General features: G+C 42.9%; 1 protein-coding gene across 3 annotated transcripts in view; it reads left to right on the plus strand.

Moving 5' to 3' along the window:
- LOC126281827 (15-hydroxyprostaglandin dehydrogenase [NAD(+)]-like) overlaps positions 1–24720 on the plus strand; it is a 211435-nt gene that overhangs the window by 35186 nt on the left and 151529 nt on the right. The window contains exons 4-5 of one of the 3 annotated variants that reach the window (XM_049981057.1): positions 8988–9161; positions 23775–23926. The exons of the other annotated variants lie outside the window; for them this stretch is intronic. Coding sequence (XP_049837014.1) covers positions 8988–9161; positions 23775–23926 — 326 coding nt within the window. The remainder of the gene's footprint in view (positions 1–8987; positions 9162–23774; positions 23927–24720) is intronic. 3 annotated transcript variants of the gene reach the window in all.

Consider the following 24720-nt stretch of genomic DNA (forward strand, 5'->3'; position numbering starts at 1 on the left):
CGGTCAGTCGGTAGTTTTAGTTTCTTTTGGCCATTATTAACTAAGTGTTCCATGTTAGCTTTTCATCGGATATTAGTCCCAGGAATTTTTGTGTTTCAGGTAGTTGAATTAGGAATGTCATGGAGGATGAGGTAAAAGTTTAGAGAACAGAAAGCTTGGATAATTTTTCTCACAATTATTGAAAAGGTATTTCCCGATTTCTGCCGAAATATCAGTAAAACGAAGTTGGAGGTTTCATAAGGGAAAATAGAATGGGGAATGAACTTCAAGGAAAATGGTGTCAGTATGTTGAAGTAAGGGTATAGGTGACAGAACAGATCTTGAGTGCTCACTTCCAGGTGGATAAAAATAGGGGAGTGAGTGCTCTGTACTGTACATGGAATGAACGATTAATTAGAAAGTGGCAATAAGGTAGACATAACTGACTGATAGGAAGTGCATACCAATGTATTCTGAAAAAGACACATTCATAGCCTTTTTAGATGTCTAGAGACAGTACTAGAGAGGGTCAGCACCATGTGTAGGAGTTGATTATCAGCAGATGGAAGTCACACTTAGTGATGGGGAGAGGGAGGTGTTGTTCAAAACGTTTTCAGATGTGTATCGAGATTGTAGATTCAAGGACCCTTCTGAAAGACAGAGGTAAGGCTGACTTGTCAGTTGAAAGAGGTTTTACGAGAAAAGTTATTGGATTTTAAGTGTAGGAGAATTTTTGAGGAGTTGCATGGCACACAGTAGAAAGTGATGTGGAGTATGGAGTTATATAGACCTGTAAGGACTTTTAAGAAGGAGATATGACATTCTGTAATGTGGTGGTATGTGACCCAGTCATGATTGGTAGCAGTATGAGTTTCTTTGTGGTAGTGGCCTTTTTGTTGTGTACATTGATTGCTGTTTATATGGAGTTTAAATATTGGAAATTAGGAGCATGGGGAGTAACAGATGGGTCAATTCGCTCTTGAAGTTATGCCGTCATGGTGGGGTCAAAGTTGGGATTGATGGGGAAGCTAAGAGTGTATTGGAGATAGGGGGCAAAATGGTAGGCTTTGCTTAGGTTGTCAGCGAGAAGTGGATTGTTGTAGGCTAATGGGTAGCGTGGATCAGATTGTGGCCTGTGAATCGATGTAAAGCTTTTTAATACATGCAGAAGAAAGAGCAGGAGAGTCGACGGGACTCAATAAGTTCTTAATGAGTTCGTGGGTGGAGGTGGGGTAGGGTGGATGCTAGTAGCCTCAGTCTGGGTTTGCTGTAGTAAGTAGGCAATGGTGAAGATTTATTTTTTATTTTGGAGGTTAAGAGGTTGGATTTCGATTTGGGCACGATTGTTAGCTTTGATTAATTTCGCTCTAGTACTGCACGATTGGGTTAGGTCACAAAGTAAGGCAGGGTCATGATGACAGTGGACATAGCAGAGGAATGATGAGAAACAGGTACTTTCAAGTAATTTAGTGTTGAGTCGACAGTGTGTGTCGTGTTATATCAGAACCAACTTTTAAGATATGAAAATACAGGCCTATTATCGCGCGAGTAATCAGCTGGTGAGCTAAAGGAAGCTTTGGCAAGTGTGCGTATGAACAGAGCGGCGGTTTCGATGTAATTTATCCAGAATTCCAGACAAGCGCAAGCTCGGAATTTAAGCAGTGGTTGTTACAGCTGCATAACATGATTTTGTTGAGTGGAAAACTGCCGGCGAAACTAAGAGCTGCAAAAATAATAGCGCCCAGAATCCTGACAAAGATGGTAATGAAGCATCACATTACAGACCTAATTACTAGATAGTGGATTATAAGCTACTAGAAAGAATAATTCCAATTTGAATCCAACCATTAACTGACCAAGAAACTCTATTCCAATAAGTCGGTTTTCGAAAATATCGCAGTTACTGTGATCAGTGAAATATTAAGGTTAATATCTTTTATCTGCAGTAGCATTTGTTGATATTACGAAAGCGTTTGATGCCGAATTCCTCCATGGTCTGAAACTTAAATTTACAAAAATCATATCATGCAAAATCCTAGTAGATCTAATGGACAGATCGCTTGGCAACAGGCGATTCCAAGTACTCCTCGATGAAAAGAATTATAGATGGTGAAGCCGGAAAGATGGGCTACATCAGGGTTCCTTGCTATCATCAACCCTTATTAATCTTTATAGCAGTGATATGTCCAACGCAAATGCTAGAAAGACCTAACTTGCTGACGAGCTAGCAGTAGCTTATCAAGCACAAAACCTGGAAGAGTATGAAGGAGCTTTGAATGCAGGTTTACAAGTGATGGGTGATTATTCCAACAATTGCAAACTGAATCCAAATCCATCTAAACAGAGGTAAATGCTTACCATCGTAATAACCGTGAGGTGAGATTAAATGTCATATTCTAAAATGTTTCTCTGGAACGTCACCCATACCCAGAATACTTGAGGGTCATTTTGAACTGGCTGCTTTCTTTTCAGAACCACTTAGAAAATATACTAAAATGTAAACAACAGAACTAATATTATTAGGAAACTAACTACGTCAGGATGGCGTGCCAAGAAAGGAAATCGGTTTTGCAGAAGTTTTTCCAGCAAATTTTGATACTACTAAGCGCGTAAATGGATTTAGTCTTCCCAGGAAACTGGATCAAAACAAAAAAGTCCAGTAAACATGTACTTCAAAATGCATACCTTAAAAGTTATGAGGAATTGTTCATTAGAAGGATTCTGTTTCCAAGTACTGATGATGAGCATGTGCTCATATCTCTTAAGGTATGCAGTTTAGAGCACATGTTTACTGGACGTTTTTTCTTGTTTTGGTCCATACTACTACTTCCCAAAATGTGAAAAGCAATGAGATTGCAGTAGAAGAGATTTGCTTCACAGTATTGAAAATGAAAATTTGGTCATAGCTCTAAGGTATTCATTTTCGACCCTATCTCTACTGAGACTTTTTTGTTTCTAGTATTGTGTAGTTTCAACTGTTTGCGTTTCGCCATTCATTATGATACACCCTATATTTTGTTGTTGTTGCTGTTGTGGTCTTCAGTCCTGAGACTGGTTTGATGCAGTTCTCCATGCTTGTCTATCCTGTGCAAGCTTCTTCATCTCCCAGTACCTACTGCAGCGTACATCCTTCTGAATCTGCTTAGTGTATTCATCTCTTGGTCTCCCTCTACGACTTTTACCCTCCACGCTGCCCTCCAGTACTAAATTGGTGACCCCTCGATGTCTCAGAACATGTCCTACCGACCGATCCCTTCTTCTAATCAAGTTGTGCCATATATATATATATATATATATATATATATATATATATATATATATATATATATATTAGAACGCAATGTTGTGTCAAAATTTCAAAGCAGTTGGGTCAAGAACTTCCAGAGATTAGAGACACAAGATTTTGAACAAATAAACATTTACATTTTTATTAATACCAACTATTGTTAGTATGGCTTGAATGGTCATTTTACATTCTTACACACGAACTTTACTTATTAAATACACATATTAAGTATACATAAATCAATACATAATATAAACAAACCAAAACTTTTTTGTCCTTGTCCTCCTATTATGAAATTTATAAAAAATTATACATTACATATATTTGAAAAAAAAGGTATATAAAACAATTCAAAATTTCAAAGAATTCGGCCAAAACTTTGAGAGATTTGCGATTAGCAACATCTACATTTTCTATGTAAGTAGCAGACTTAGATATTCGCTTCTTCAGTATCTCAAATCTCCAAATGTCCTTCATGGATTGTTTAGAAATTCTGACACAAAGTAGCATCCGAATAGCTACTAGAGCTTTGTTATACATGTAATACAAGGGTGAAACGTTATAAAAATGTAAGTGATGGTTGGTTCAAATAGTTAATGTCCGAAAGTTCTTGACCGATTGCTTTGAAATTTCGGCACAACATTTAAGTCTAACTTGGGGGTGTTTTTAGGTACCTAAGCCTTTAACATATATATATATATATATATATATATATATATATATATATATATATATATATATATATATATATAAAATACAGATGTTTAATATATGTAATATATATTATATGCTGTGCGGAGTGGCCACGCAGTTGGAGGTGCCTCCCGCCAGAGATTCGAGTCCTCCCTTGGGTATATAGGTGTGTGGGTGTTTTTCTTAGCATAAGTTAGTTTAAGCAGCGTGTAAGTTTAGGGACCAATGACTTCAGCAGTTTGTCCCTTTAGGAGTTCACATATATTCCAACATGTAATATATGAAATCTCAGAATGTGCTTTTCCGATTTACTTCAAATTTTTACACATTACTGTTGTAAGGTGGCAGCTTGAATAAATATTAATTTTGCACCTTACATGAGATTTTATACATTGTAAGAATAGATGGATATATCACTTGATATTTTTTGGTGATAATGAGCAGATTTTCCTTTCAAAGTGTACAGTATGTAATGCCGAAAGGGGTGACACTCGATTCGATGGTATTAACATACCGAACCCAAATCCTGCATGTCAATAAGAAAAAAGTGAAAAAAGCTGCTGGAAGAAACGCTTTAGTTTGGGGACAGACTCGAATTACACCATGACATACCGCATACAAGGAAAGGCTTCTAACAGGGGTCAGTGAGCTGTGGTGAGAGAGACAATGAATACGCCGAGCGATACATCCAGTGGAGCAGGTAGTGGCCCAGCGCTACCTGCGATGGAGAAATTCTTTAGAAAATTGTGTTGGGGGAATTTACAGATGGATAGAAACATGTCGGAGACGCAGATAAAAGAGAGACGCATTTAATGATTGTGTGAAAGGTCCGTGCTGCTCCCGGGATGCATGAAAGTAACTTTTAGGCGTCAGGAGCGGGCACAAAATGTCCTATTGGCTGAAATAAACTTGGAAGCAGTAGAAGTGGCTATATTTCGGTGCAGTTTAAAGGTACGCCCTTTGCGATTGGCGGGGGTAATTTCCACGAGATAAAAGGAAGGCTTCCATTGGTCTGAAAACGCCGTGACGCGAAGCACGAAAGGGCACAGGCGGGGGAAAGTTTGTTGCTAAAGACAGAATACTAAAAACTTCGTGGACTTCTGAATCAGCGTCAAGTGTAGAACAGGGCGCATCGTGCTCTGTATGGCACCAAAAGAGGAATTTTGGGTGAACACTGCATTCACTTTGGCTGACATTCAGTTAGAAATTAGTCGAAGAGTCATTGAACTCTGATAGCGGAGAAACGAAGTAGCCTCATATTTAATTGTTCTTGCGAGAACTGAGAGGGCGTTGAAGTATACACGCTGCTCCATCTATGCACGTGTATATCGCCTTGTTTTCCAGACTAGGGATGAGTGCATGTTTTCTCGCCTCATAGGGCAATTTTCAGCTTTCAAATCAGTAAAGATTTTGATTAGCTCTTTATAGGATTTTCAGAGAGCGAGAGTAGCGAGGCAGCCAAGGTAAATGCTGGTGGCAGAGGAGCAAAATTGTTGAATCACCAGCTTCTCTCCATTGGAACATAAGCAACATTGAGTAATCTTTGCACATCTTGCTACAAAAACTAACCATTCCCGTAGACTTCATTGTCATCCTAAATAGTACCGAATTTAGAACTGGGATCTGATGATTATAGGTAATATTTGCCAACTCAGACACTGCTTCACTGTCTAGATGTAAGAAAAATCGAGTAGATAACCTTCTATTTAAATTAGATATTGTTGTGTTCAGTGTTATTTCTGCGAATCAGTATCTAATACGTTAGTTTGAAAATTTTCCTAAAATTGTCATGTCACAATCCATGTAAACCAGTGTGGTTCATTGACAGAAATGAAATAAATTTTGTACAGCTAAACAACGAAGCGCTCTGTTGTAGAACAGGGGTTCACTCCTAAGCCCAGTAATTTATTCTAGGGATGCTAACATACTAACAGGGTGTTTTTTGCTGATGTCTGACGAACGTGAAAAGGAGTAGAGTGTCAGACTATAATAAACATTTAGACACATATAGACTATATACTTTTTAATATATAAATATATCTAAAATATACAATAGTGAAACGATAGCAGACAGGAAAGTTGTTTTATGATCAGGAGACTGCTGCAGAATCTGAACGTGCAATAATAATAACCAAGGGTCAAGGTCAGAGAGAGAGGGGAATAGGAGATGCACAGAGGGTGGTAGGAAATAGAAACAGAAAATCGGAAGCATGATGTGGACAGAGAGAGCAAGCAGGAGTAGATGGAGAGAGGGAGTAGGAGAAGATAGATGGAGAAGTACGGAGGATGTGATGGGTAGACAGATAGACAGACAGAGGGGCCAGGAGAAGATGGACGTAGAGAGGAGGAGTAGGTGGTGGACAGAGAGATGGGGAACGAAGGGGACATGGACAAAGAAAGGAGGAGGGGGAGACAGACAGGGACAGGGAAGAGAAGGAGATTAGAACGAATATCCAGTTCACCTAAATATTAGGAATGTGTGCTTTTTCTTTTTGTTGTGGTTGGCAGGAGAGTCAAACGTATTGCTAAAGGAGGCCGAAATGCACGCGTTTTAGCTCACGCAGGCTGGCGTGAGGTCTGGAACATGACAAGGGAATTAGAATTTAGAAAAACGGACGTAGCTGGTGGAATACTTAACTTTAATCCATTAATGATGAATGTCGGTCTGGACGGTACATATTTCACAATCTCAATAGTACGGATAATGGCGCCTTGCTAGGTCGTAGTAAATAACGTAGCTGAAGGCTATGCTAACTATCGTCTCGGCAAATGAGAGCGTAATTTGTCAGTGAACTATCGATAGCAAAGTCGGCTGTACAACTGGGGCGAGTGCTAGGAAGTCTCTCTAGACCTGCCGTGTGGCGGCGCTCGGTCTGCAATCACTGATAGTGGCGACACGCGGGTCCGACGTATACTACCGGACCGCGGCCGATTTAAAGGCTACCACCTAGCAAGTGTGGTGTCTGGCGGTGACACGACACTTTTCTTCTCTTCCATTTAAGCAGACTGAGTCACAAAAAAGCGTGGTCTGGTACAGCTAGTATCGTTTATAACGCACGTTATAAAATTAAGGAGCTTTTAGACTGAAGCAACTGGTCACATATTGAACGTGTGAGCGTGGGGTTGATCTGCTATTCTGTTATTTTGCGCAACGGATTAATCTGAGATGTACCCTTTACCCTGTGGCTCCTGCAAGATGCAATTTCCACCCCCACACTACTACAGAAGTCAGACGCTCCTAACGTTCTAAAGAGAAATTCACAAAATTTCTCACGTAACTAGTGGGATACTTGGGTACTGGAGTAGTGTTAGTTAGTGTAAGAAAATCATGAAACTAACGAAACTTATTATTTATTTTGAAAAAATTCTGAGAAATCACAATGGCACTTTTAGTTATGAATTGAACAACTTATATCCTGGTTCTTTTCGGAATGTGTAGTTGCCTCTCAAGGATAGGAGTCGCTAATGAAATTTCTATACAAAGTTTAAGATTGTTGTTGACTTGGCAGAGTGGCTCAGATGCGCGCCTACTCAACTTGAATACTTATCCTTTAGATTGTTGCTAGGTACGGTCGAGGCTGTCGCATGTGAAATGCAGTGAAGTGAACTGTTGTGGAGGAAATATGGGGCTCGCAATAGCTGTAGTGCACAACACCGTAAGCTGCGATGACTGCTATGACTGGGTGTTGTGTGATGGTCTTAGGTTAGTTAGGTTTCAGTAGTTGTAAGTTCTAGGGGGACTGATGACCATAGCTGATAAGTCCCATAGTACTCAGAGCCATTTTTTGCGATGACTGCTGTCTGCGCCGCTCACTGCTGACAAATAAGGTCACTCTCATTCTATCTGGATTGACCTTCGCCAAACAAACTCTCCCTACTCCTTGATGAAGTCAAGTATTGCTATTCACCCCTAGTCTAACTATTGGCGTGGTACACCGGTCAGATAACCAGTCCACCGCAATGCCATTCAAATATTCGCTCGCACGCGTTTAACTATAACACTGCCTGTTCACACCACACAATAAGTGTGTCGGCCAACACAGTGAACAACGCTTAATCGGAAGAACTCAATATAGAGAGTCGCATTTCGATTCGCTCTCGACAGAGGTGCTCTCCCAGTGAAGTACTGAGGAGAGACTTGTTCCTCGCTCCAAGAGCGACAACAGAACGGCGCCTCTCCACGCCAGACGTGAAGTGGTATATCTTTCAGTCTCTTCCATTACTCCTTGAGGCATTAGAAATATCGTCTGCCAATCAGCATTGCTCTTCTAAAACGGGAGAATGACGTTTCGTTTAAGGCGACCAATCCGAAAATCTGTAGTATCGGCGTTTGGCGTTTGCTGTCTCCCTGTGAAAATCTCTGAAACTGCGTGCTATGTGTAAAAAATGTGTAGGCTGGCCACTCCCACACAAAGCAGCGGAATTTGGTTTTAAGTCGTACACGGGGTCGTTCCTCCTTTCCCTCAGGCGAACGCTGTCCGACCCACGGGCGTCCACCGGCCGACGTAGATGGGTTGGGACTGGCCTCCTGGCGTGCGATTGCCTCTCTCGAACTAAAAGCTCCTGTGACCGTCGTGTCTGGAATGTATGTGTGTACGCCAGCCTCGAGGATTTCAACCACAGTGCGCACTTGCGATTTATTAATTGTTTTAATACTGTTTACATGAATTCACACAACATTGACTTTATCTTATCGAGTTTGAGATCGAATGAAGCGTCTTGTGCAGAATATGATTGTGAGGGCGGAATATGTAAGCAATGAAGGTCAGGAGACCACGACGTCTTACAAACGTTAAAGTCAGGGAATTCACGAGAATTATATGACACTGCTGACGGCCAGAAGCTGTGAGCTACACATTCACAGCGGTGACAGGAACGCTCAGTCTCCAGTCTCTACTTCAATTTAGCGTGATTGCGTTGTTGTCACAAACCCTGAGACTGGGAGAATTCCCCGTCTCCTTCAGTAACAGCTGTGCGGTCCCGTGCTCGGCTGCCAGGATGTGACGTGTGTGTGTGTGTGTGTGTGCAGGCGGCGGTGATGCGCGGCACGCTGCTGGCGCTGGAGGCGATGGGCCGGGACCGCGGCGGCCGCGGCGGCGCCGTGCTCAACGTCGCCTCCATCCTGGGGCTGTCCGCCATCGCCGGCGCGCCCGCCTACGTCACCAGCAAGCACGCCGTCGTCGGCCTCGTGCGCTCGTTCGGGGTGAGTCCCGCCCACACTCCACACCAGTACTAACTGATGGCGCAGTTCTCGCTGGGAAATACAACTATTACAGTTTACAGCATTTCTCCTCTGATTTAAGACTGGTCTGCTGCAAATCTGCACCTTAATCTACCCTCCAATAATCGCTTCATTGCAGAACTTCTGCATTTGAATCTGCTTATTGCATTCGAGCCTCGGAACCACTCTATAATTTTTATCCCCCACACTTCTCACTATTAATAAAATCATCATCATCATCGTCATCATCATTTAAGACTGATTATGCCGTTCAGCGTTCAGTCTGGAGCATAGCCCCCTTATAAAATTCCTCCATGATCCCCTATTCAGTGGTAACATTGGTTCCTCTTCTGATGTTAAACCTATTGCTTCAAAATCATTCTTACCCGAATCCAGGTACCTTCTCCTTGGTCTGCCCCGACACCTCCTACCCTCTACTGCTGAACCCATGAGTCTCTTGGGTAACCTTGCTTCTCCCATGTGTGTTACATGACACCACCATCTAAGTCTGTTCGCCCTGACTGCTACATCTATAGAGTTCATTCCCAGTTTTTCTTTGATTTCCTCATTGTGGACACCCTCCTGCCATTGTTCCCATCTACTAGTACTTGCAATCATCCTAGCTACTTTCATATCCGTAACCTCAACCTTGTTGATAAGGTAACCTGAATCCACCCAGCTTTCGCTCCCATACAAGAAAGTTGGTCGAAAGATTGAACGGTGCACAGATAACTTAGTCTTGGTACTGACTTCCTTTCTGCAGAAGAGAGTAGATCGTAGCTGAGAGCTCACTGCATTAGCTTTGCTACACCTCGCTTCCAGTTCTTTCACTATGTTGCTATCCTGTGAGAATATGCATCCTAAGTACTTGAAACCGTCCACCTGTTCTAACTTTGTTCCTCCTATTTGGCACTCAATCCGTTTATATTTCTTTCCCACTGACTTTACTTTCGTTTTGGAGATGCCGAAAGTAATGTCAGTGGGAAAGAAATATTAATTATTATTAACAAAATAAAAAAATTGCTCCGAGCACTATGGGCCTCAACTTCAGAGGTCATCAGTCCCCTAGAACGTAGAACTACTTTAACCTAACCAACCTAAGAACATCACACACATCCTTGCCCAAGGCAGGATTCGAACCTGCGACCGCAGCGGCCACGCGGTTCCAGCCTGCAGCACCTAGAACCACTCGGCTACACCGGCTGCCTAATAAACTCACTGTGTCTTGGTGTCCTATCAAATTACCCCATCGCCTAGTCAACCACACCTTTACTACCAGATGACGCAGTTCTTCCTGGGAAAAAAAAAACAACACTCTGAACTATTGCAGGCTGCAAATCTCCACATTAGTCTACCCTCAAATAATCGCTTCATTGTAGCACAACCATTGCACCCTACAGACATTTGAATCTGCTTACTATATTCAAGCGTTGGTACCCCTCTACAAATTGGTTCAAATGGCTCTGAGCACTATAGGACTTAACATTTAGGTTCATCAGCCCCCTAGAACTTAGAACTACTTAAACCTAACTAACCTAAGATCTATGCCAGAGGCAGGATTCGAGCCTGCGACTGTAGCGGACGCGCGGTTCCAGACTGTAGCGCCTACAACGGCTCGGCCACATCGGTTGGCTTTATCCCCCACACTTCTCTCTATTAATAAACTCGCTGTGTCTTGATAGATCGGGAAGTTTATCCCTTCACCTAGTCAAACACTACCGTCAGCTTCTTTTTTCCCAATTCTATTCACTACCTCTTTGTTAATTACCTGAAAACTCGCCTCCGTAGCCGAGATCGCTAACATACGCCCGTGCGATGGCGCTCAACTAAGAGGTGCGGCGCACACTTAGGCAAGTTGGTTCAAAACCTGGGCATAATACAAAAGTGAATATAAAATCGCACAAAACTGAGTTTCTTGTAGGTGCTTTGGGTCGCTTTTTAGAAATCCGATGTAGGGATTACAAAATTTAAAATGGCGCATCCAATTTGGCAGATCTAAAATCATAAATCTGGCACATTCGAGCAAAATATCTGGTTTAAAGTACTGTGAGATCGCTAATAACGAATTATAAGTCGAAATTTCCGTATTGAAATGTTTTACTGGTTCAAATGGCACTGAGCACTGTGGGACTTAACATCTTAGGTCATCAGTCCCCGAGAACTTAAAACTAATCCATCATACACTACTAGCCATTAAAATTGCTGCACAAAGAAGAAATGCAGATGATAAACGAGTATTCATTGGACAAATATAATATACTAGAACTGACATGTGATTACATTTTCATGCAGTTTGGACGCATAGATTCTGAGAAAACAGTACCCAGAACAACCACCTCTGGCCGTAATAACGGCCTTCATACGCATGGGCATTGAGTGTAACAGAGCTTGGATGGAGTGTACAGGTACAGCTGCCCATGCAACTTCAACACGATACCACACTTCATCAAGAGAAGTGACTGGCGTATTGTAATGAGCCAGTTGCTCGGCCACCATTGACCAGACGTTTTCAATTGGTGAGAGATCTGGAGAATGTGCTAGCCAGGACAGCAGTCGAACATTTTCTGTATCCAGAATGGCCTGTACAGGACCTGCAACATGCGGTCGTGCATTATCCTGCTGAAATGTAGGGATCGAATGCAGGGTAGAGCCACGGGTCGTAACACATCTGAAATGTAACTTGCACTGTTCAAAGTGCTGTCAATGCGAACAAGAGGTGACCGAGACGTGTAACCAATGGCACCTCATACCATCACGCCGGGTGATATGCCAGTATGGCGATGACGAATACACGCTTCCAATGTGCGTTCACCGCGATGTCGCCAAACACTGATGCGACCATCATGATGCTGTTAACAGAACCCGGATTCATCCGAAAAAATCATCCAGGTTCGTCGTTGAGTACACCATCGCAGGCGCTCCTGTCTGTGATGCAGCGTCAAAGGGTAACCGCAGCCACGGTCTCCATGCTGCTGCAAACGTCGTCGAACTGTTCGTGCAGATGGTTGTTGTGTGCAAACGTTCCCATGTGTTGACTCAGGAATCGAGACGTGGCGGCACGATCCGTTAGAGCCATGTGGATAAGATGCCTGTCATCTCGACTGCTAGTGATACGAGGCCGTTGGGATCCAGCACGGCGTTCCGTATTACCCTCCTGAACCCACCGATTCCATATTCTGCTAACAGTCATTGGATCTCGACCAACGCGAGGAGCAATGTCGCGAAACGATAAACCGAAATCGCGATAGGTTACAATCCGACCTTTATCAAAGTCGGAAATGTGATGGTAAGCATTTCTCCTCCTTACACGAGGCATCACAACAACGTTTCACCAAGCAACGTCTGTCAACTGTTGTTTGTGTATGAGAAATCGGTCTGAAACTTTCCTCATGTCAGCACGTTGTAGGTGTCGCCACCGGCGCCAACTTTGTGTGAGTGCTCTGAAAAGCTAATCATTTGCGTATCACAGCATCTTCTTCCTGTCGGTTAAATTTCGTGTCTGTAGCACGTCTTCGTGGTGCAGCAATTTTTTTTTAGGTTGGTTAGTACCTCCAAGTACATGTTGCAAGAGAAAGCCGTAAATGCTTATTTGCCCATGTGCAGCAGTCAGATGTTGAAATGTGGAAGCGTGGAAACAAAACGGTTAGTTTATACTGACAGGTGTAGTCCACTTGGTGGTGCAATACAGCTGTGCACGAGCGAAGCGACGCAATGGTTATCACACTGGACTCTCTTTTGGGAGAACAACGCGTAAAACCCACGTCCAGCCATTCATATTTAGGTTTTCCTTGATTTCCCTAAATCGCTCCAGACAAATGTCGGGATGATTCCTTTGAAAGGGCACGGCCGATTTCATTCCCCATCGTTGACACAATGTGAACTTTAGTTGCGTCTCTAGTGACTTCGATATCGACGGAATGTTAAACCCAATCTTACTTCCTTACGACCATGCAGAAATCAGCAGGTTGTAACATTTTTGGGAAAACTCTTCAACGCAGAAAAAAAATCAACCTACTGACGTGTGCACATATTAATTCACCACACATAAAAACATCACATCTGCACAGATACCCATTACTGGCTGTGTAGTTATTTGAGTGGTACCTAAATTTGCCTGTACTACATTATTAAGAGAATTAGATGTATGGTGAGGATAGGGTTCTGACAGCGGTCACGTAGAGCACTCAGTTACCCTTTTCCAAAAACTGAAAGACTGAATTGACGTTATCCGGAAATGCTCTATGAGATCGAAGTCGAAACCTAAGAAGACCGTATATTTACATTTCAGTAAAAATATTCCTCATCCTGTTCTTCTGTATAGTGTAATAGGCTTGGAGGGACGCATTTTTTAATATTTGGTCCCTTTAAGGTCAATAAGATCAATATTTACTATCCAAATACTACTATCAATTTCTCTAATATGTTCCCTTAATGCACATCTGCCTGCCCAATATAGTACTTGGGGCATTTTCCACAATAAATTTCACATATGCATGATTTACTGAACGGTTCACTTTTAATATTGTTACACTGCTTTGGCTTCTGTAGCATGTTATTGTAATTTCAGCTTCCCTATTCTTGAAGGATCTCATAAGCTAAACCGAAATTGTACCAAGGACTGGAGTCGTGGGGAAGGTCATTTCTTTAGTTCTTTTGTTTTACTTTTTGTTAATATGATCTGATTTTCGGTCATGTTTGCACTGGTATCCCCTCTTTTTTTATTTAGGGTGATTATAATTAAACTTTCAAAACTCTGTAGAAATAACACCACTGGTCATAATGACGTCAAACAGCAAGGGAATATTATCGGAGAAGGGAAAAAACCTATGGCGGAACAACAAAAATAGTATGAAAATTGATCAATAGATGGCACTGTATGTGTCATAATACGTAAATGGCAACACCTGTCATGCGCACGACCCATTGAAGTTGATATAAACACGCGGGCTACATGGCTATTCCTCATTTCGCCTCTGTGGCCCACACCATGACTGTCTCAATGGAGGATCGCGCTCTGCTTGCAAAGCTGTAGTACAAGACTGTGCACACGTCGCTCTGAAGAAGTTCGCCTGCCGCTGTGCTCCAGTGGTTCTAGCCGCTTCAGTCCGGAACCGCGCTGCTGCTACGGTCGCAGGTTCGAATCCTGCCTCGGGCATGGATGTGAGTGATGTCCTTCGGTTAGTTACGTTTAAGTAGGGACTGATGGCCTCAGATGTTGTCTCATAGTGCTTAGAGCCATTTGAAGAAGTTCCCGACACTGAAGGGTTTGAAAAAAGCCGTTTGTCCGATAGCTGCGGTGGGTCTGGAGAAAATGATTCGGAAATCAGAAAAGACGGGTGCTTTTGATGTGCAACCTGGTAGAGGGAGGAAAGGTACTGATTCGACGTTAGTGGAATCAGTGGCCAAAGCAGTGCATCAGGAGACGAGTGGTAGTGTGCAAAAGTGTAGTGCACGGAGAATTACCCCAAACATTGGACATACCTGTGAGCACAATGCGTAAAATCCTACAAAACATCTTTCTTTGCTATTCATTCAAAATTACCCATGTGCACGAGTTGCTTCCTGTTGACCTGCCAGCAAGTGAGGCCTTTGCTTTCGAGTTTCTTGCTCGCATGGAAGTGGACAATGATTGGCCAGGGAAGACTTTGTGGACAGACGAAGCACACTTCTATCTGACAGGATATGTCAATACATGGAAATGTCGAATATGGGCAACGGAAAATCCACACGAAAATCAACCAGTACCACTTCATCCTGAAAAGGTCACTGTGTGGTGCGGGTTTACGGCATCATTTATCATAGGGCCAGGTGCTATCTGTCCTGTTACCTGTACCGTCACTGTTAAGCGCTATGAGTGTCTTTTGCGCAATCACGTCATTGCAGCTCTCCAACAGCGTGGACGAGTGGATGGGATCATTTTTATGCAAGATGGCGCAGCTCCGCACATAGCAAATCCAGTTAAGCAGCTACTGAAGCACCATTTCGGAAACGCTAGAATTATCAGCCGCCATTTCCCTACAGCCTAACCGTCGTGATCACCCTGTGACTTCTGGCTGTGGGGCTATCTGAATGTTGTTGTGTTCAGTGTTCCGATTGCAATCTTAGCTGCATTGAAGGCACGCATTGGGCAACACATTCTGAACGTAACCTCAGAAACACTTCAGTCAGTTGTGGAACATGCTGTTTCTCGATTTCAACTTGTTGCAGAAAACTATGGACAACATGTTGAACATGTTTTGCACCAGTCACACGGAAATTAATAACCCGCTTCGATTTTGAGTGATGCTTTTTATGCGGATTTTGGCCTCAGGACAATTAAAAAGCGATGTTTCCCGTCCGACGTGATATTGAAACGTCGCCTTAGAGACATTATGCACGACTGTGCTTATACTGACACACGATATTTTTAGCGCAACGCAATCTGTCTTTTAAAAATCCCTACGAAATAATGGCCCTGACTAACATTAACTTATACCTTTCACAAATCACTTACCTCACCAAAAACCTTCGTTACTCGAACTACTGCAATACAGCGAGCGCCACTACTGCCAGCTAAATAAAAGATTCAAACTACAGAAGGTACTAACTACTGATAGGCGTAGTTAGCAAATGAAAGATTTTGATAGAGAACAAACAATGTATTTACCTTAATAATCATAATATATATATATCAGTTCATGACACCAATTCTTACAAATTTCAAAACTCCGCCATCTCTCTCTCCATGTCCACCACTGCTGGCGGCTCACCTCCAACTGCGCAACGCTACGCGCTGTTAGCATCCAGCTGCCGCTGCCCGACACTACAATGGCAGACAACAATGCAAACTAGCCACAGACTGCGCACAGCACAGCCAGTGATTTTTCATACAGAGCGCTATGTGGCGTTACCAATAAGAAAACCTAAACAGCCTACTTACATAGCCCCCATGCTCCCCACAAAAAATTTTTACTAATTGTTTTGGGCAGTGGCCAATAATGATTTGATAAAATTTTTTCATAATTACTATAACAAAGATATCAAATGCACACACTTATTGATACAATGTTGGTCAAAAGCTAAAATTTTCTCACAGTCCATATAGACAGTCCTGATCATTCATCACAGTAAAATAGTAGTGTTTTTCTCAAAGACTGAGCAATAAAAGAAAATGCACACGGAAGTAGTGGATTTCCATGCAGTCTTGAAGAAGTAGTGTTGTCCTTCCAACGGAAAGACAGTGCTGACTCTTGACATGTAGACAGGTAATGGGCCACAACAGAGTCAGTCGACGCTGAAGACTATCGGTAGGTAGGTCATTACAGAGCAGACCCACTATAGTCCTGGTAGAGATTACTATTGGTCGACCGCCAGAGGCCCAGACCCATTGCAGTCCTTGTAGAAATAATGGTATTGGTGGGTCATCAAAGGTGTAGACCCACTGTAGTCCTTGTAGAGATGGCCAGCAGCCATCTGTTTGACTGTTGAGGCGCACAATCACAATTGAAGAGTCTTGCAGATAATATAACAAGTCCACAACCACCACTTGTGCACTCAGAAAAATTGTTTTTGAAATGTCCTTAGAACCAGCAATGCTGTTATCCAGTCCCTTACTGCGTTATTAACACACGTGCAAACACTTTCAGTCCCTACTTCTCACATATTGTCCATATACTATGACCACAGATACGTGTGCAGTGAAATGTAATTTACAAGTTACTTAATTTGATGAACTGGTGTCAATTACTATTTTATAAGATAAGAATGCAATAACAAAGGTACAAAATACATCTTTAAAGAACATAACAATACAGATAACATTTGCAGTAGTACAGGCTTTACAAAAGAATCGAAATAGCAAATACATCAGTGTTACAAAAATTATAAGTACATACATAAAAGATCAGAATAACTTTTGAAACATCAACTTCACACATTAGCATTAGAACAAAACAGAATAAATAATGCGTAAACATCTTTACGAAGTAAATAACATGTTATTAATGCAAATTATATTCGAGGATAACAGTATTCCTCATCATAGTGAATGTAGCTTAGTATTATAAGAGAAAAAATTCTATGAAACAGTACACAGAGACAGGAAGAAAACAAATACACAAGGGTACACAAACACATAGTGGGATAACACAAAGAAAGGACAGGGTTTGTTTTACTGCAGTATTTTGCAAACAAAACTTTCTTTACTTCTCAGAGATCTCCCTTCATTCTTCATTATTTCCAAAAAGTCATATCGAAGCCTGCTTTCTGTATTATGCTCACATCCTCTTTCAAAAATAGTTTTTCTCCACTATACACTACTTTTTTGGCCAAACCATTTTCTTATAGCTTCTCAATGCTTTTCTTCCAATTCATCTTAGTTAGATTCTTATATAGCCTACCCCCTCTTAAGCTAACTTAAATCTACTGAGCTCAGATGCTAAACTAAGGGACGAGGCAATGCAGCAGCGCAAAACAATTTATACAAACAACAATGAAATAAAATGGAAGTTGTCAAAGAAGCAGCAATATAAAAACTGATATAAGGCAATGCACAGCAAACAAGAAAAATAAATCCGTAGTAAAACTGGCTTAACAGAGTAATACAAAGTGAAATTCAGTAGCACTATGCCTGGCACACAGTAGAAGCAAATGCAACAGCTTATAAATAAACATGACAAAGCTCAAGCAGAAAAAATATTACAGTAAAGTCAACAATGCAGAAAAGGGAGATGTCGATTCACATTTTAATGTCTATATAATTAAATGGTGCACCAAAACTTATTCTACCATAAAAATTACCAAGTACTTGAAAAGAAAATTATGTATGCAGTTCCTGTGAAGGGAAATGTCTTTTTGTGCTCCCTCATTTTTTGGAAGTATATCATAAAATGATTCTTTACTGGGTCTGTAGACAGAAAGTAGTTATATTAGTACATATATTAAATTTTAATTTAAACAATGCTGCGTTGCAACAAGAAACTAGATATTAAACAAAATAGGCAAAGCAAGGCGTGAAACGTCATTCGCTAGCCATAAGGCATTTCATAATGCAGTAAACAATCTTCCAGCTAGCAAGACAATAGACATGAAACGTTTCTCATCATTTCATTTCAGTAAATATCATAAATTAAGAACTCTACAGTGTAATCATGTTTTCAAGTTTGAGGGTGTCGTATTTACGATGCTTTCTACAAAGAAATGCGCTACGCGCTGTTAGCATCCAGTTGCCGCTGCCCGACACTACAATGGCAGACAACAATGCAAACTAGCCACAGACTGCGCACAGCACAGCCAGTGATTTTTCATACAGAGCGCTATGTGGCGTTACCAATAAGAAAACCTAAACAGCCTACTTACAATATGACCTTGCCGTGGTGGATGGGCTTACGTAACTAACAATATCCCACCTGTACACCCATGCACACTGAGTAGTACAGTTAGTTTAACGTCAAACGTACACCTTAGGCATTGTTGTACGATTACTTTGTCATCTGTGGTCGACCACTATTAAATATCGTGCTTATAGTGCCGTCTATTGCTGCATTTTGTAACTATTTATTTCCCTTCTTCCATACGTTTTCCCCTTCTCCGATAATATTCCGTTGGAATTTGACGTCATTCTGACCAGTGGTGTTATTTCTACAGCGGTTTCAAAGTTTAACTTTAATTGTAATCACCCTGTACATTTTCGTAAGCGTATCGGCATTAAAGCAGCCCTAAGCCCTGTTTCTTGTAAGATGGTTAATTTTTTCTGAATTTCAACTTCAAGCGGTACGTTCATTGAATTATGTACCATAAACTGGAAAAACGCTTTCTTCTGTACACAGGAATGACACTAATAACTTTTATTCAATGTGTTAGTAGATGTATTCTTACTTATGTTTGTATTCGATGTCAATGTACTCCTCTTTATCAGCAAAGCCTGTCTTACTATTGCCAGTCTACAGTTTTAAATCCTGTTTACTTTTGCCATTCTCACTTATTTTGCAGCTCCAAATAGCAAAACACTCGTACAATAGCCAGCGTCTCATTTTCTAATCTAATTCCCTCAACGTCACCTGACTTAGTTCGATTACGCTGCTCCAGTCGTGTTTCATTTTCATAAATGTTTCTGTTATAATCCCCGTTCAAGACCCAACACATCACGTACAGCCGGCCGGAGTGGCCTAGCAGTTCTAGGCGCTACAATCTGGAACCGCGAGACCGCTACGGTCGCAGGTTCGAATCCTGCCTCGGGCATGGATGTGTGTGATGTCTTTAGGTTGGTTATGTTTAAGTAGTTCTAAGGTTTTCAGAAATTACTGCAACCAGTCGCCTTTTATGTAGATGTATTTTATTTAACCATGACCGGTTTCGAGCTGCCTAGCAACTCATCATCAGATGGTATATACATTTAGTGCTTTTTTGTACCCATTGTGTGGGTGGTTGAGTATCTGTGGCTAGACAGAAACGAGAAAAAATAATCGCTACATGTAGCGATTATTTTTTCTCGTTTCTGTCTAGCCACAGATACTCAACCACCCACACAATGGGTACAAAAAAGCACTAAATGTATATACCATCTGATGATGAGTTGCTAGGCAGCTCGAAACCGGTCATGGTTAAATAAAATACATCTACATAAAAGGCGACTGGTTGCAGTAATTTCTGAAAACCTTTTCACACCACAGTCGCAGTGTTCCACATCCACAATGGATAAAAGTCTTAAGTAGTTCTAAGTTCTAGGAGACTGATGACCTCAGATGTTAAGTCCCATAGTACTCAGAGCCATTTGAACCATTTTTGAACCAAGAACAGTGTCCGGGTTCGATCACCGGCGGGGTCAGGGATTTTCTCTGCCTCGTGATGACTGGGTGTTGTGTGATGTCCTTAGGTTAGTTAGTTTTAAGCAGTTCTAAGTTCTAGGGGACTGACGACCTCAAATGTTAAGTCCCATACGCGTGACTGCTACGGTCGCAGGTTCGAATCCTGCCTCTGGCATGGATATGTGGTATGTCCTTAGGTTAGTTAGGATTAAGTAGTACTAAGTTCTTGGGGACTAATGACCACAGATATTAAGTCCCATAGTGTTCAGAGCTATTTGAACCATTTTTTTAAGTCCCATAGTGCTCAGAGCCATTTGAACCATTTTGAACCATCACGTACAACTGATATTCCAAGTAATTTGACGTATCTATAAAAATTGCTGGGATGACTTCATATGAAGGACATTTGGCGGATTAAACAGGGATTCACAGTCTGACATGGAATTTTAAAGCACCTTCAACTATGATACCGAGCAGTTTTCGAAATGAGATGGTCCTCTCTATAAATGTCCGCTATTTCAAACTGCAGAAAATGTGCTGACAATTTCCATTGTGATAGTCTGTCCTACTTTCATTTCCCCTAACCTTTATTTGGCGTGGTGCACATGAATAAAGACACCCTCCTCATCCTAGTCACGTCAAAGGAATATAAATTCGCAGTAAATACGGGATGAGTCAAGAGGAAAGATACATGCTCTTAGAGGTGATAGTGCCGGCCGCGGTGGTCTCGCGGTTCTAGGCGCGCAGTCCGGAACCGTGCGACTGCTACGGTCGCAGGTTCGAATCCTGCCTCGGGCATGGATGTGTGTGATGTCCTTAGGTTAGTTAGGTTTAAGTAGTTCTAAGTTCTAGGGGACTGATGACCACAGCAGTTGAGTCCCATAGTGCTCAGAGCCATTTGAACCATTTGAGAGGTGATAGTAGTGATGATTGTGTCCAGAAGACTTCAAATGAACATATGTAATCTTCTTAATCCTATCAGACATACAGCTGTCGCATGACCTTCTTCACCAGCAGTCGCATGCCAATACAACAAAGCAACATTAGGCTACACAGTGTTGCCTTTATTAACCATTTCAAAGCGCACGTCACTTGTGCATGGTGGGGAGTCGAGTGACAACGTCCAGATACCCGTCTCAGTGGAGTAGGATCTCTTGAGTGCCGTTAAATGGTTTTACCAGAATACCTGGAGCATATTCCTTTGCAACACGAGGCCGTATGTACTTTGCGCACGACGGAGCTGCTGCTCATTCCTTACGACCAGTGACAAAGTGATGCAGGTCCCCATCGAGTTACTTCTTGGTCGCTGAGGTCAGCTGGTCACACTCCATTAGATTACTGTTTGCGGGGTTGGCTTAAGAGCCAGGTTTGCACACGAAGACTGGACACAAAGGAGGAACTTCTCGTTCGCATTTTACTTGTGGGTTCTCAACTAAAGTACAATACGAGTGAAGTCAGATCGGCAACACAGCAACTGTTTATAAACTCTGCGAAATGCATTGAAGTTGATGGTGAACTTTCTGAACTTGTTTTGTGAGGAAATGTACCCAGTTAAACGAAACATTAGATCACAGTGTTCCATTTACTATCACCTACGGTTGCTCGTGGTCGCGCGGTAGCGTTCTCGCTTCCCGACGACGGGGTCCCGGGTTCGATTTCGGGCGGGGTCAGGGATTTTTCCTGCCTCGGGATGACTGGGTGTTGTTGTGTCGTCTTCATCATCATCATTCATCCCCATTACGGTCAGAGAAAGGCAATAGCAAACCACCTCACTAGGACCTTGCCTGGTACGGCGGTGCGGGTCTCCCGCATTGTTCCCCTACGCTCCGTCACGGAGTATGGGACTTCATCATCATCATCATCATCATCATCATCATCTTCACGGTTGTCGTATTCCCCAGTGCTTTCGTCACTTTCTTCGTAAACTGTTAGGAACAGGACATATGTTTTGTTCAGAATCACTAGTACCATCACCGCTTGAAGTTTCCTTTTGACTCACCCTGTATTTATAGCACCAAATTACACCGTTAGTCTATTCAGTTGACAGATTACAGTCAATATGTAGAATAATATGCATGCAGTTTCTGCAGTAAAGAATATTTCAATGGAAAAAGTCGATTGAAACCATAGTTATTGTTAAGTTCCTGTCCTTTAGAACACAAGCACGATAGTTACACAACAACCAGTCCACGAGCGGAGAAAATCTCCATCCGGCGGGAATCTGACACTGGCCCGCTTGCACGATAGGCAAACACGTTACCACTCAGCTCAGTAGGCGGACGTCTGTGGGGTAATGGTAGCCCATGCTTCTTTAAGAACCGAAACCAGAGAAGACACCGATGTTGGACGGTTAGATCTGGAGTGAAGTCGAGTTATAGCTCATCCCAAACGTGCTCCATTGGGTTCAGGTCGGGAATCTGGGCAGGATTGTTATTGTCCATAATAAATTGCCTGACAGATGCTGCTTTATGATAAGGTGCCTTGTAATGCTGATGCAGTCACCGTCTCCGAACTGTTTCTCTACTGTACGCAATACGCGATGGAGTAAACCTTGTCCAAGTCGTCGAGGACTTGGCGTTTGCTTAAGCGCAGGGACCACACGCTGACGACGGAAAACACCCCCACAGTGTAACAACACTTCCTCTGTACCTCAATGTTGGCACTACTCATTACAGTATGCAACATTCTCCAGGCATTTGCGTAACCCAAACCCATTCATCGGTTTGCCACAAGGTGTAGCCTGATTCATTACTCCAAGCCACTCGTTTACATTCGCCCACTGTCCACTGCCCAGTGGTTCAGATGGCTCTGAGCACTATGAGACTTAACATCTGAGGTCATCAGTCCCCTAGAACTTAGAACTACTTAAACCTAACTAACCTAAAGACATCACACACGTCCATGCCCGAGGGAGGATTCGAACCTGCGACCGTAGTGGTTGCGCGCTTCCAGACTGTAGCGCCTAGAACCGCTCGGCCACCCCGGCCGGCCCACTGTCCAGTGGCATCGCTCTTTACACCACCTCTCAAGCGTCGCTTAGCATTGACAACAGAAGTGTGTGGCTTGTAAGGAGCCGCTCGACTATGGCGATGAATTCGTTTTAAACTCCCAGTGCTCAGTCATTAAGCTAGGTGGACTGTTGGTAGCACTTCGGAACTCACGAGTTATTTCTTCCGCTGATACCCTGTACGTTGTGAAACATTATTCCACGCGATACTCAGTAAGCCTTGTCTGTCGCTACATGAGGTTGCCTGGTCTTGATTTAGCTAGGGATGCTCCTTAAGGTTTCTACTTCACAGTCACATCATCAGCAGTCGACATGGAGAGCTTATGAATGGTTCAAATGTCACTGACGGATTTCTTACTCAGGCGACGTACAATGGCTAGCTCACGTTCGGGCCGCCCGGAGTAGCCGCGAAGTCTAGGCGCCTTGCCACGGTTTACGCAGCTGCCCCCATCGGAAGTTCGAGTCCTCCCTCGGGCATGGGTGTGTGTGTGTTGTCCTTAACATAAGTTAGATTACGTAGTGCGTAAACCTAGGGAGCGATGACTTCAGCAGTGTGCTCCCATAGGAAGTTAAAACAATTTTTTCCCCACGTCCGAAGTCATTAAGCTTTCCTGAGTGACCCATTCTCCTGTTACTGCTTCTGTGCTGACAACATAATAGTCCCCACTTCTTTTTATACTGGCAGGTGCACCTCTGGTGACATCTTTTGGTCATTTCAGCGTTACATGAGGGGTCTTCCAGATTCTTTCCATAAGATGGTACACTTTCATCTCTGTCGATTGACCGGTTTGCCCTCTGTTGCAGATGCCATACCACTGGGAACGTACGGGAGTGCGCGTCATGGCCATATGTCCTGGTGTGACGGAGACGCCGATGCTGGCTGCGGCAGGAGGCCCTCAGTTGTCCTCCATGGCCCAAATGGCCGCCCGGGAGGTTGCAGCGCTGCCGCTGCAGAAGTGAGTCCCGCCGTCTGCTCCTACATAAACGCACTCTTAGCTACACTGAAGCGCCAAAGAAACTGGTATAGGCACAGAGATATATAAACAAGCAGAATAGGGCGCTGCGGTCGCCAAGCCGTACATAAGACAACAAGCGCCTGCCGCAGTTGTTAGATCAGTTACTGCTGCTACAATGCCAGGTTATCAAGATGTAAGTTGGTTTCAACGTGGTGTTATTGTCAGCGCACGAGCGAAGGGACACAGCATCTCCGAGGTAGCGATGAAGTGGGGATTTTCCCGTAAGACCATTTCACGAGTCTCCGTGAACATCAAGAACCCTATAAAACATCAAAGCTCAGACATCTCTGCAGTCGGATAAAAGGTCCTGCAAGAACGGGACCAACGATGATTGAAGACACTCGTTCAGCACGACAGAAGTGCAATCCTTCCGCAGATTGCTGCAGATTTCAGTGCTGGGCCATGAAAAAATGTCAGCCTGCTAAACATTCAACGAAACATCATCGATATGAGCTTTCGGAACCGAAGGCCCACTCGTGTACCCTTGGTTACTGCACGATACATAGTTTCACGCTTGCCTAGGCCCGTCAACTTTTTACATTGAACTGTTGATAACTGGAAACATGTTGCCTGGTCGGACGAGTCTTGTTTCAAATTCTATGAGCGTGTATGGAGACAACCTCATGAACCCATAGACCCTGAATGTCAGCAGGGGACTGTTCAAACTGGTAGAGGCTCTGTAATGGTGTGGGGCGTGTGAAGTTGCATTGATATACGACCCCTGATACGTCTAG

Source organism: Schistocerca gregaria, chromosome 7 (assembly GCF_023897955.1).
Source record: "Schistocerca gregaria isolate iqSchGreg1 chromosome 7, iqSchGreg1.2, whole genome shotgun sequence".
In the NCBI taxonomy this organism is placed as follows: Eukaryota; Metazoa; Arthropoda; class Insecta; order Orthoptera; family Acrididae; genus Schistocerca; species Schistocerca gregaria.